General features: G+C 41.9%; 1 protein-coding gene across 1 annotated transcript in view; it reads left to right on the top strand.

Annotated features, from left to right (window-relative positions):
• Positions 1 to 13,804, top strand: part of TRRAP (transformation/transcription domain associated protein) — a 141,439-nt gene that overhangs the window by 69,445 nt on the left and 58,190 nt on the right. Inside the window, exons 47-50 of the mRNA XM_058157098.1 lie at positions 1,285 to 1,410; positions 1,908 to 2,054; positions 5,165 to 5,367; positions 6,803 to 6,924. Of these exons, the coding sequence (XP_058013081.1) occupies positions 1,285 to 1,410; positions 1,908 to 2,054; positions 5,165 to 5,367; positions 6,803 to 6,924 (598 nt within the window). The remainder of the gene's footprint in view (positions 1 to 1,284; positions 1,411 to 1,907; positions 2,055 to 5,164; positions 5,368 to 6,802; positions 6,925 to 13,804) is intronic.

Raw genomic sequence — 13,804 nt, forward strand, 5'->3', positions numbered from 1 at the left:
CACCACCCCCCTGACCCCTTTGCTGGTCACATGGTCCCATGTTCTCCCAGTTCATTCGAATATCTTCTCGCCACTCCTCCTGCAGATGTGAACCCCATCCGACCTTGACCGCTTGAAGAATGTTACCATACCCCTCAACCCCCCTTCTTCCCCTCAGGGGAAAAATGTGGCAGCGTCTGGAACCCTAAAGTCTAGTATGGTTTCCAGGCCTGACATCGCCTTTCTCCGTTGTGCTTTTTGTTACGGACTTCTTTTTCTTTATTATTTTTTTTTTTGAAAGTTGCACTCGCATCCCCCCAATTGAAATTAAAAAAAAAAATAAGCGGAACCACTAGAAATACATCATTATCCGGTGGCATAAAAACTTAATAACCTGTGGCAGTTATTACTTTGCCTCAAGAAAATGCATGTCATAAATTTAATGTCTTTTTTTTTTGCAATTACCGGGTTTTTTTTTCCCCCCCTCAGCTTTGAAAGTGCCGTTTTCTCAGTTGTTGAACATGGTTGTATTAATAAGACAAGGAAGGGAAATTAGGTGTAAAGAAGGACTTTCGATAAGACGGAGAGAAGTGAACCAACTCTCTTCGGCCAATTCTTGCCTGGGGAGAGGCCTCATCTGTCTGCTAAATAGAGAGAGGGATGATTGCAGCGTCATGATGGCAATTAAGTTAAATACAGGTAGCCCTGGCTTTACGTTGGTTCAGTTAGTGACCATTCAAAGTTAAAACAGCACTTAACGACCGTTTTTCACACTGACGACCGTGGCGGGACCCCGGAAGTAGTGCGGTGGCTTAGAGCTGGAGCTCTCGCCTCCCACAATCAGGAGGCTCTGAGTTTGATCCTAGGTTAAAGTAAGATATTTCTCTTTCTGGGCACACTGAGAATATATCAGCTGAACAAAACTCCGCATTAGCAACAGGAAGGGCATCTCATGTTCCAATATCTCAGGGGTTGCCACAAAGAAGAGGGAGTCGGGCTGTTCTCCAAAGCACCTGAGGGTAGAACAAGAAGCAATGGGTGGAAACTGATCAAGGAAAGAAGCAACTTAGAACTGAGGAGAAATTTCCTGACAGTTAGAACAGTTAATAAGTGGAACGACTTGCCTGCAGAAGTTGTGAATGCTCCAACACTGGAAATGTTTAAGAAAATGTTGGATAACCATCTGACTGAGATGGTGTAGGGTTTCCTGCCTGGGCAGGGGGTTGGACTAGAAGGCCTCCAAGGTCCCTTCCAACTCTGTTGTTATATATTATATATATGATTTGTCTACTTACTCTTGTGTAGGTACTTCAAGCGTGGCCTCCAAATACGAAGAATTGGAATGCCTCTACGCGGCTGTCGGGAAAGTTATTTATGAAGGACTTACCAACTATGAAAAAGCTGCCAGCGCGAACCCTTCTCAACTTTTTGGTAAGCCCTTTGGTTGATCGCACCGTTTAGGATTGAGCACGTAATCAGGAACAAAAAGAAGAAAACAAATAATGGCCTGGTTTAATTTATATTAATATTTTGAGAACCGCAAAGGAGAGAACTTTATATCCTTTTTTTTTTATTTTTGTTTTACTGACCATTCAGAACAGACTTAGGAGTCCTTTAGACCTCTGATCTAAAGGTACAAGAGTTGGCTGGGGAATTCTGGGAGTTGAAGTCCATAAGCCTTAAAGTGGACATGTTTGGACCCCTCTGATGTAAAGCGACTGTATTTTAATGAGTTAGGGTTCACGCTGGCTGCAGAATTCTGAAGTCCACAGGTCTTAGAATTGCCAGATGCCAGATGACACTGTTCTAACCTGTCTTATTCCTTTCAGAATAGCCTTGGTTGAATAGCCAGTTCAAGACAGACGGGTTCGATCCTGTTCTTATTCTCCCAATAACGCCCGGTTCTGTTTCCTTTATATCCTTTTTAGGTACTTTAATGATCCTCAAATCTGCCTGCAGCAATAATCCGAGTTATATCGACAGGCTTATTTCGGTCTTCATGAGATCCCTGCAAAAGATGGTGAGAGAGCATTTGAACCAGCAGGCTCAGTCAGGAACTGTGGAAGCCAATACAGGTAACGGATTCACAGAGTTGGAAGGGGCCTTGCAGGTCATCTAGTCCAACTACCCCCCCTCACCCAAGCAAGAAACCCTACACCATCTGTGACAAATGACAGTCCAGTCTCTTCTTTGAAAGCCTCCGGTGATGAAGCTCCCACAACTTCCGAAGGCAACTTCTGTTCCATTGGTTGATTGTTCTCACTGTCCTTATTTCTAGGTTGAATCTCTCCTTGATCAGTTTCCATCCATTATTCCATGTCTGGCCTTCCGGTGCTTTGGAGAATAGCTTGACCCCTTCCTCTCTGAGGCAGCCCCTCAAATATTGGAAGATGCTATCCTGTCTCCTCTGGTCCTTCTCTTCACTAGACTAGCCATGCCCAGTTCCTGCAACCACTCATTGTATGTTTTAGTCTCTAGGCCTTTGATCGTCAGAGATAGATTCAGATCAGCAGAGTTGAAGGAACCTTGTAGGTCATCTAGTCCAATCCCCCGCCCAAGCAGGAGACCCTATACCATTTCTGTCCGATGGCAGCCCAGTCTCTTCTTGAAAGCCTCCAGTGATGAAGCTCCCACAAATTCTGAAGGCAACTTCAGTTCCATTGGTTGATTTATTTATTTATTTATTTATTTATTTGCATTTATATCCCGCCCTTCTCCAAAGACTCAGGGCGGCTTACACTATGTCAAGCAATAGTCTTCATCCATTTGTATATTATACACAAAGTCAACTTATTGCCCCCAACAATCTGGGTCCTCATTTTACCTACCTTATAAAGGATGGAAGACTGAGTCAACCTTGGGCCTGGTGGGACTTGAACCTGCAGTAATTGCAAGCAGCTGCTGTTAATAACAGACTGTCTTACCAGTCTGAGCCACCAGGGGCCCCTTGTTCTCACTGTCAGAAAAATTTTCCTTATTTCTAGGTTGAATCTCCTTGTTCAGTTTCCATCCATTATTCCTTGTCTGGCCTTCAGGTGCTTTGGAGCAGGGTCCCCAACCTTTCAGACTCCAGGGACCACTAAATTCATCATTTTAAATCCCGCGGACCATTAATATGATCTGCCTAATGACCAGCTGGATGGGCGTGGCTAGGTGGTCATGTGACTGGGTGTGGCCAACTCAATGTCACTCGCGTCGAGGGGCACCTTGATGGCCTCTACTGCTGTCGGGAAAGTTATTTATGAAGGACTTACCAACTATGAAAAAGCTGCCAGCGCGAACCCTTCTCAACTTTTTGGTAAGCCCTTTGGTTGATCGCACCGTTTAGGATTGAGCACGTAATCAGGAACAAAAAGAAGAAAACAAATAATGGCCTGGTTTAATTTATATTAATATTTTGAGAACCGCAAAGGAGAGAACTTTATATCCTTTTTTTTTATTTTTGTTTTACTGACCATTCAGAACAGACTTAGGAGTCCTTTAGACCTCTGATCTAAAGGTACAAGAGTTGGCTGGGGAATTCTGGGAGTTGAAGTCCATAAGCCTTAAAGTGGACATGTTTGGACCCCTCTGATGTAAAGCGACTGTATTTTAATGAGTTAGGGTTCACGCTGGCTGCAGAATTCTGAAGTCCACAGGTCTTAGAATTGCCAGATGCCAGATGACACTGTTCTAACCTGTCTTATTCCTTTCAGAATAGCCTTGGTTGAATAGCCAGTTCAAGACAGACGGGTTCGATCCTGTTCTTATTCTCCCAATAACGCCCGGTTCTGTTTCCTTTATATCCTTTTTAGGTACTTTAATGATCCTCAAATCTGCCTGCAGCAATAATCCGAGTTATATCGACAGGCTTATTTCGGTCTTCATGAGATCCCTGCAAAAGATGGTGAGAGAGCATTTGAACCAGCAGGCTCAGTCAGGAACTGTGGAAGCCAATACAGGTAACGGATTCACAGAGTTGGAAGGGGCCTTGCAGGTCATCTAGTCCAACTACCCCCCCTCACCCAAGCAAGAAACCCTACACCATCTGTGACAAATGACAGTCCAGTCTCTTCTTTGAAAGCCTCCGGTGATGAAGCTCCCACAACTTCCGAAGGCAACTTCTGTTCCATTGGTTGATTGTTCTCACTGTCCTTATTTCTAGGTTGAATCTCTCCTTGATCAGTTTCCATCCATTATTCCATGTCTGGCCTTCCGGTGCTTTGGAGAATAGCTTGACCCCTTCCTCTCTGAGGCAGCCCCTCAAATATTGGAAGATGCTATCCTGTCTCCTCTGGTCCTTCTCTTCACTAGACTAGCCATGCCCAGTTCCTGCAACCACTCATTGTATGTTTTAGTCTCTAGGCCTTTGATCGTCAGAGATAGATTCAGATCAGCAGAGTTGAAGGAACCTTGTAGGTCATCTAGTCCAATCCCCCGCCCAAGCAGGAGACCCTATACCATTTCTGTCCGATGGCAGCCCAGTCTCTTCTTGAAAGCCTCCAGTGATGAAGCTCCCACAAATTCTGAAGGCAACTTCAGTTCCATTGGTTGATTTATTTATTTATTTATTTATTTATTTGCATTTATATCCCGCCCTTCTCCAAAGACTCAGGGCGGCTTACACTATGTCAAGCAATAGTCTTCATCCATTTGTATATTATACACAAAGTCAACTTATTGCCCCCAACAATCTGGGTCCTCATTTTACCTACCTTATAAAGGATGGAAGACTGAGTCAACCTTGGGCCTGGTGGGACTTGAACCTGCAGTAATTGCAAGCAGCTGCTGTTAATAACAGACTGTCTTACCAGTCTGAGCCACCAGAGGCCCCTTGTTCTCACTGTCAGAAAATTTTTCCTTATTTCTAGGTTGAATCTCTCCTTGTTCAGTTTCCATCCATTATTCCTTGTCTGGCCTTCAGGTGCTTTGGAGCAGGGGTCCCCAACCTTTCAGACCTCAGGGACCACTAAATTCATCATTTTAAATCCCGCGGACCATTAATATGATCTGCCTAATGACCAGCTGGATGGGCGTGGCTAGGTGGTCATGTGACTGGGTGTGGCCAACTCAATGTCACTCGCGTCGAGGGGCACCTTGATGGCCTCTACTCGCCCCTCCCCTCCCAGCCACTCCCCTCGCCTGCCTGCCTGCCCATTGGTTGAACCTCACTCGATCCTGGTTGCTATCTTGGTTGTGTTTGCAGCTGGCACCAGCGAGTTGGTTATGCTGAGTTTGGACTTAGTGAAGACCCGCCTGGCTATGATGAGCATGGAGATGAGGAAGAACTTCATTCAGGGCATCCTCACCTCTCTGATTGAAAAATCAAGCGATGCCAAAATTCTGCGTGCGGTGGTCAAAATTGTGGAAGAGTGGGTGAAAAACAGTTCGTCCATGGCGGCTAACCAGGTAACCTAGCGGGAATTATGGAGAGGGGAAGAATACACTTGAACCTGGCCTTATGGTTAAGGCACCTGGCTAGAAAGGGGGAGACGGTGAATTATAGTTCCACATTAGTCTATGAACGCCAGCTGGGTGACTTTGGATGAATCACCAGGAGATGGTGAATTCTAGTCCCGCCTTAGGCATAAAAGCCGGCTGGATGACTTTAGGCCAGTCACCAGGAGACAGTGAATTGTAGTCCCTCCTTAGCCATGAAAGCCGGCTGGGTGACTTTGGTCTAATCACCAGAAATGGTGAATTCTAGTTCTGCCTTAGGGATGAAAGCCAGCTGGGTGACTTTGGGGGAATCACCAGGAGACATTGAATTGTAGTCCCTCCGTAGCCAAGAAAGCTGGCTGGGTGACTTTAGGCTAATCACTAGGAGATGGTGAGTTCTAGTTTTGCCTTAGCCAAGAAAGCCAGCTGGGTGATTTTAGGCCAATCACCAGGAGCCAGTGAATTGTAGTCCCTCCTTAGCCAAGAATGCCAGCTGGATGATTTTGGGTGAATCACTGGGAGATGGTGAGTTCAAGTCCTGCCATAGCCATGAAAGTCAGTATTGATACAGATGATTTAGGTATTCCTCGACTTATGACCGATGGCTTAGTGATTGTTAAAAGTGACGAGAGACCTTCCCAGTAGTACTTACAACCTAGCTTCAAAATTTTGATGTCCCCCCCTTCTCCTCCAACGGCCCATAACAGCAATGATTTGCTTAACAACCATGAGCCAAAATGGTCATAAAACCGGCCACGACTCTCTTAGCCAACAGAAAGGAAGCTCTGGTCCCAATTATAGTCCTGACTTGTGCGTTTTACTGAAAGATGATTTCAAAAGTGAGCTAAGTTTACCGACAGCTGTTCTTTTGCCTTCTTTGGGAAACAACAAAGCTGAGGAAAAAATGAAAAAAGGAACATTTTTCTCTCTCTCTTTCCTTTCCTCCTTCCTCCTCCTCTCTCTCCTCCTCTCTCTCTTCCTCCTCCTCTCTCTCTTCCTCCCTCCCTCCTCTCTCCCTCCTCTCTCTCTCTCTCCCTCCTCTCTCTCCTCTCTCCTCCTCTCTCTCCCTCCTCCTCTCTCTCTTCCTCCTCCTCTCTCTCCCTCCTCTCTCTCTTCCTCCTCCTCTCTCTCTTCCTCCTCCTCTCTCTCCTCCTCTCTCTCTCTCTTCCTCCTTCCTCTCTCTCTCTTTCCCTCCTCCTCTCTCTCCTCCTCTCTCTCTCTCTTTCCTACCTCCTCTCTCTCTCTCCCTCCTCCTCTCTCTCTCTCTCTTTCCCTCCCTCCCTCTATCTCTCTCTTTCCCTCCCTCCCTCCCTCTCTCTTTCCCTCCCTCCCTCTCTCTCTCTTTCCCTCCCTCCCTTCCTCTCTCTCTCTCTCTCTCTCTGTCTTTTCCCCCACCCCCAAACAGATTCCAACGCTGCGCGAGAAGTCCATTCTGCTGGTAAAAATGATGACCTACATTGAAAAACGTTTTCCTGAGGACCTTGAATTAAACGCTCACTTCTTAGACCTTGTTAACTACGTCTACAGGTAAATTATGGCAATTAATCACCCCCCGGTCGAGTCCCACGGTTCATAATTTGCGCCATGTGTGTGACCTTAAGAAGGCATTATTCATCTTTCGAAGTCAAAAGCCTAGGGATTGGGGATGGTTGCGGTGATGAGGTGGGGGGGAAGGAAACGATCAATTTTGCGGTTCCCCAAGGTTGTAGCTTTTGTCCCCGCCGCCCAAACCTTAACTTCAATCTCTTGTCGGTTCTTCTAAAGAAAAGAGATCCCACCCCCAATCCCCCAATCCCCCCAAGATTGGTGATCAGGGGTCACCAATCTTTATGGCTGAGCTTGTCGGGGGCGCAGAGGGGAAACCAGGCTGCGCAAACAGCTGGGCTGACACGCATGTTGCACCTATGCACAGATCAACTCAATGCAAGTGGTGGGCTAGTGGACATGCACATGAAGACGCAGTTCGACTGCAAATTGAGCTGCACCCAGGTGTGTGAGCACGCTGCCCGACAGCTCTCACAGCCCGATTGCGAATGGGCCAGGGCCTGGGGTTTGGGGGCCCCTGCTATAGGAGTTAAAGCCTTTTTTTTTTTTTTTAAAGAAAATTCAGTGGGAATTTTGTAATCGGCTAAATTGATTTCTTTGCACTCTTCTGGAGAACAGTTAGACTTTGTTAGCAGTTTGGCTTACCAAGCAAACTTTCCGTTCAGTAAAGTGACCTCATTTTCGGCACTCGGCAACCGGCGTCCCAAGGCCACCTAGCCACAGCACTTAAACATGTATACCGCTTCACAGAGCTTTACATCCCCTCTCTAAGCAGTTTACAGAATCGTCATATCGCCCCCAACAATCTGGCTCCTCATTTTACCCATCCCGGAAGGATGAGTCAACCGTGAGCCGGTCAGGATCGAACTGCTGGCAGTCAGCAGCTGAATTAGCCTGCAATACTGCATTCTAATCACAGGGAAGGAAGGAAGGAAGGAAGGAAGGAAGGAAGGAAGGAAGGAAGGAAGGAAAATAGCAATAGCACTTAGACTTATATACCGCTTCACAGAGCTTTACATCCCCTCTCTAAGCGGTTTACAGATTCAGCCTATTGCTCCCAACAATCTGGCTCCTCATTTTATCCACCTCGGAAGGACGGAAGGCTGTGTCAACTTTGAGCCAGTCAGGATCGAACTCCTTGAAGTCAGCAGCTAAATTAGCCTGCAATACTGCATTCTAACCACTGTGCAGGCAGGCAGGAAGGAAGGAAGAAAGAAAAGGAAGAGTAATAGCAATAGCGCTTAAGACTTATATACCACTTCACAGGGATTTATAGCCCTCTCTAAGCAGTTTACAGAGTCAGCCTCTTGCCCCCAACAATGTGGATCCTCATTTTACCCACCTCGGAAGGATGGAAGGCTGAGTCCAACCTTGAGCCTGGTGAGATTCGAACTGCCAAATTGCAGTCAGCCGGCGGTCAGCAGAAGTAGCCTGCAGTACTGCACTCAACCACTGTGCGACCGAGGCTCATAACCACATAATTGTGATTTATAACGCCTTTGCTGAAAATCCAGTTTCCTGCAAAAACGCCCAATGGGTTCATTTAATGACTGCTGCGGGTGCTTTACGACCACAATGTTTGCTTAACGAATGCCACAAAAATAGCTCATGAAATCCAGCCAGTCACGCGAGTGACCCACTTTGCGACTCTCATGACCAAGTTCCATTATGGCCATAAATCAAAGACTACCTGTAATGTCCAGGAAGAGCTTTCTCGTTAGCTGACTCCTGCCGGTGAACTTATTCCGTGTCTCTCCCTTAATTATTTTTAAACCTTTACTGCCAGGAGTGGAGCGGGGTGGCTCAAGCGATTGGAACACTGGGCAGGAAGTTAACAAACCCACGTTCGAGACCCGACGGCTGCCTTGGGGCGGGATTGAGCTCCTGTCCTTCTCTCCAGCTCCTGTCGCGGACATGAAAGGAGCCCCCGACTCAGCATCCCCAGGGCAACAGGGATGTCACTGGCTAATCCTTTCAACCTCAACGGAAGCTTCTGAGACAACTGCAAAAAAACAAACAACCAGGAGTAACTTAAGTTCCTCCTCTTTTTTTTTTTTTTTTTTTTTTTATTGAAAGAGTTTTAAAAAAAACAAAAACATTTTCCCCCTTTTTTCCCCCTCCCTCCCAAAAAAAAAAAAAACAAAACATCCCCCTCCCTCCCCCACCCCCGGCTTCCCGGGTCAATCACAAGGTAAAGTCCAATCCAAATAACCACATCCAAAGCTTTTCGTCTCCCAACCCCCCCCCCCCTACATAAAATAACTTTCTAATTATTCAAAGGCAAACTGATATTTCTTTATCTGATATCTGTTTTGTAGATAATCAATCCATTTTTCCATTCAATTAAATATCTTTCCTGCGTATTGTCCTTTAAAAACGCTGAGATTTTAGCCATCTCAGCCAAGTTAATAACTTTCAATATCCATTCTTCTATTGTAGGTATCTCTTCTTTCTTCCAGTATTGTCCAATCAACAGTCTTGCTGCTGTTATTAAGTTCAAAATCAGTTTAGTCTCAATCCCTGTACAATCCATTATAATTCCCAAAAGGAAAAATTGTGGCAGGAACTTTATCTTCTTCTTCAGTACATTTTGAATAATCCACCAAATTCTTATCCAAAAGACCTTAATTTTCTTGCAAGTCCACCAAATATGAAAATATGTAGCATCATCACAATCACACCTCCAACATTTCGCTTGGATATTAGGATACATACATGATAATTTTTTGGGATCTAAATGCCATCTATAAAACATCTTATAAAAATTTTCCCTTAAATTCTGTGCTTGTGTAAACTTAACATTTCTAACCCAAATTTTCTCCCATGTTTCCAACATTATTGGTTCCTGAATATTCTGTGCCCATTTTATCATACAATCCTTTACCAAATCCTTTTCCGAATCTATTTCAAGCAACACATTATACAATCTCTTTATATGCTCCTGGGTCTGATTTCTAATTTGCTTTATTAAATTTTCCTCCCTTTGCATTATACCAATTTTTTGATCTTCTTTCCATCTAGCACTTATTTGCCCATATTGAAACCAAGTATAATTCCTCCCTTCTTCATTTAATACCTGTAATGATTTTAATTGCAATCTACCTCCTTCAGCATACAAAAGTTCTTTATATGTAATCATTTCCTGTTTCTGTTCTATATTTATATTCTCTATTGCATGTCTAGGGCTCGCCCATATAGGAATCTTATAATCTAATTTATAGGAATATTTATTCCAGACCATAAAGAGCACTTCTCAACACATGATTCTTAAAAGCCCTATCCACTTTTTTCCATAAAATAAGTCGCATGCCATCCATATAACAAGTCATAACCTTCTATATTCAAAATTCTTTCCTCTGTTAAGTTAAACCAGTCACTTATTACTGAGAGGGTTACTGCTTCATAATATAGTTTAAAATTAGGCATTCTTAAACCACCTCTTTCCCGTGAATCCTGTATTATTTTCATTTTAACCTCGCCTTTTACCCTGCCATATAAATTTATTAATCCCACTCTGCCAATCTTCCAAATTTTTATCCTTTTTAATTATAGGTATCATCTGGAACAGAAACAAAATCTAGGTAACACATTCATTTTAATAGCATAATCCTTCCCAATAGGGATAACTGCAATTTCTTCCAGCCATTCATATCATTCTGAACTTTTGCCATAGCAAGTCATAATTATTCTTATAAAGTTTCTTGTTCGATGAGCTAATATAGACCCTAAATATTTAACCTTTTTACTACCTCAAATCCTGTCATTTCCTCTAGTTTTTGTTTCTGTTGTATAGACATATTTTTAATTATCACTTTTGTTTTTTCTGATTTATTTTAAATCCTGATACCTTTCCATATTTATCAATTACTTCCAACAAAATCTACTTGAATTTATAGGATTCATTAACGTAACCACTACATCATCTGCAAAAGCTCTAACTTTGTACTCATATTGTCTAATCTTAATTCCTCTATTTTCATTAATTCTCGTATTTTATCTAATAATGGTTCCAGAGTCAAAACAAACAATAATGGTGATAAGGGACATCCCTGTCTTGTTCCTTTCGCAATCTTAATAACTTCTGTCAAACTACCATTTACTATAATCTGTGCTGTTTGCTCTCCATAAATCGCTTTAATTATTCTAATAAAACAGTCTCCAAATTGCATTTTCTCTATTAATTTAAATAAAAAATCCCAATGCAATCGATCAAAGGCTTTCTCTGCATCCAAAAAAATAAGTGCCGCTGAAGTATTCTTCTTTCCAAATATTCCAATATATTAATAATCTGTCTAACATTATTCCTCATCTGCCTCCCTTTTATAAAACCAGATTGATCAGTATGAATTCTTTGTTGTAAAACTAACATTAATCTATTTGCTATTATTTTTACAAAATCTTATAATCATTATTTAAAAGTGAAATCGGCCTATAGTTACCAGGTTTAGAGCAGTCTTGCTCCTCTTTGGTATCAGTGAAATAAAAGATGTTTTCCATGACGGGGTATTCCACCCTAATTGTATCTGATTAAATAATTCTTTAAGTGGGCCTAATATTTCATCCTGTGTTTTTATAATAAGTTGCTGTAAGACCATCTGTACCAGGGTTTTCCCATTTTAATTGTTTAATTGCCTCCACTATTTCTCCAGTAGCTATCGGCGGTTCAGCTCCTCCTCTGTTCTAATGTTAGAATATTCACCTTATAATCTTTCAAATAATCATAAATCTCCCTATCCAATATTTTGTCTTTTGCATATAGTGCAGTATAAAATTCTGAGAATGCCTTTTTAATTTTATCCTGTTGATATGTCTCTTTACCTTTATATTCTATTTTTTGTATGACACGTGCTTTCTGTTTCTTCCTTAAATTATATGCCAACCATCTCCCAGGTTTATTTGCATTACAAAAAGTATTATGTTTAGCATATTGTATATTCGTTGCCACCTGGTCTGCCATTAACATATTAAATTGACTCTGTAATATTTTTATAGCCTCTTTAAGTTTATGATCTTGTGGGTTTTGAATTAATAACTGTTGCTTCCTCTGAATTTCATCCTCCAAATATCTCGCTGCTTTTGTTTATTATTCCTTTGCCTGTTGTCCAAATAAATCAATATCCTCTAATAAACGCTTTGCTCGCTTCCCACACAGTTCCTATAGGTGTCCCTTTGTACATATTAAAATCAAAAAATTCTTTTAACTGTTTCTTACAATAAGTTACATTATCCTCATATCTAAACAGATTTTCATTCAACCTCCATGTTCTACCACCTTTTTTCCCTTGTAATAATTCCATCCATACTGGGCTATGGTCAGTTAAACACCTCGAAAATATCTTCGTTTTCTTCACCCTAGAAAGCAAGTCATTAGAAATTAAAATAAAATCAATGCGTGAAAAAGATTGATGCCTATCAGAAAAAAGTAAAATCTCTCTCATCTGGATTCCGTAACCTCCATATATCTCTAAACTCAAAGTCTTCCATCATTTCAAAAAGATTTTGGTAATTTTGCATGTATAGGTATCTTCTTGGAGGAGTTCTCTTATCCCTTCTTGTATCAATTACTCCATTCCAGTCTCCTAATAAAATAAACGAACTATAATCCCAGAGGGTCAACCTCTCATGTAACATTTTGTAAAACTTTTCTTGTTGCTGATTAGGTGCATAAATACCTATCAACAAAGTCTTTTTGCATCTATCACAAGTTCAATAGCAATAAATCTTCCTTGAATATCTGCCTCAATTAGTTTAGCTGGTATATCCTTCCTGATATATACAACAATTCCATGCTTCTTTTCCAAAGCTGATGCAACAAAATGGTTACCCAATTTTGAATTAATTAAATATTTTTGGTCTGATAATTTTATATGTGTCTCTTGCAAACAAATCACATCATTTTTAAATTGTTTCAAGTAGTGAAATATTTTCCTTCTTTTCTGAGCTGAATTCAAGCCATTAACATTCCATGACAAGATTCTATTTGCCATTACTGGCCTCCTGAAGCTTTGAAGCAGACAACGGAAGCTCCTCCTCCGGTATCTTCCGTCTAGCTCCTCCCACAGCTTCCATAATGGGATCCTGACTTTTACTTTGAGACTGTTGCTCTTCTTTACGCTTAAGGGCTCCTCTTGTCACCCTTTGCTCTTGTGGTTCCTCTAATACTGGCAGCAATAAAGGCTCTTGGGTCACCACGCCTTCTTGAGTCTCTTGAAGTTTTCTATCACTTCTATTTCGACTTTCAAAACTGTAGAAAGAAAATCCTTTGCCTTTAAAACCGTGTCAATTCTATATCTCCTTCCTTGATAGAATAGTGTCAGTCCAACTGGCACCTCCCATCTGAATTGAATCTGATGTTTTTTAAGTTCTTGTGTAAAAAAAGCAAATTGCTTCCTGTCTCTTAACATCTTTGAAGGAATCTCTTTCAACACCTTCAACTCCTGTTCTCCAATTTTAAAGTTGTCTGATATGAAACTTGCAGAATTTGATTTCTCATAGTCCTTTTCACAAAATAAACCACAATGTCCCGAGGAAGCTTTCTCTGTCTTGCAATCCAAGAATTAACTCTATATATTTTATCAATTTGGTAAGCTACCTCTTGGGGTCCGCTTCAATAAATTCAGCCAATGCTTCTGATATAATTTTTCTTAAGTCTTCTCACGCTCTTCTTGCATACCACGAATTCTAAGAGCTCCTTCCATAAGTTTATATTGTAATATCACAACCTGATCTTCATTTTGATCCACTATTTTCTGAACACCTTTCATTTCATCTTCTAAATACTTATTTGACAGAGAGATCTGTTGCATTTCCACTCCCAATCCTACAACTTTTTTACTCAGTCCTTGAACTGCCATAAGAATAT

The sequence above is a fragment of the Ahaetulla prasina genome, chromosome 14, assembly GCF_028640845.1.
Source record: "Ahaetulla prasina isolate Xishuangbanna chromosome 14, ASM2864084v1, whole genome shotgun sequence".
NCBI lineage: Eukaryota > Metazoa > Chordata > Lepidosauria > Squamata > Colubridae > Ahaetulla > Ahaetulla prasina.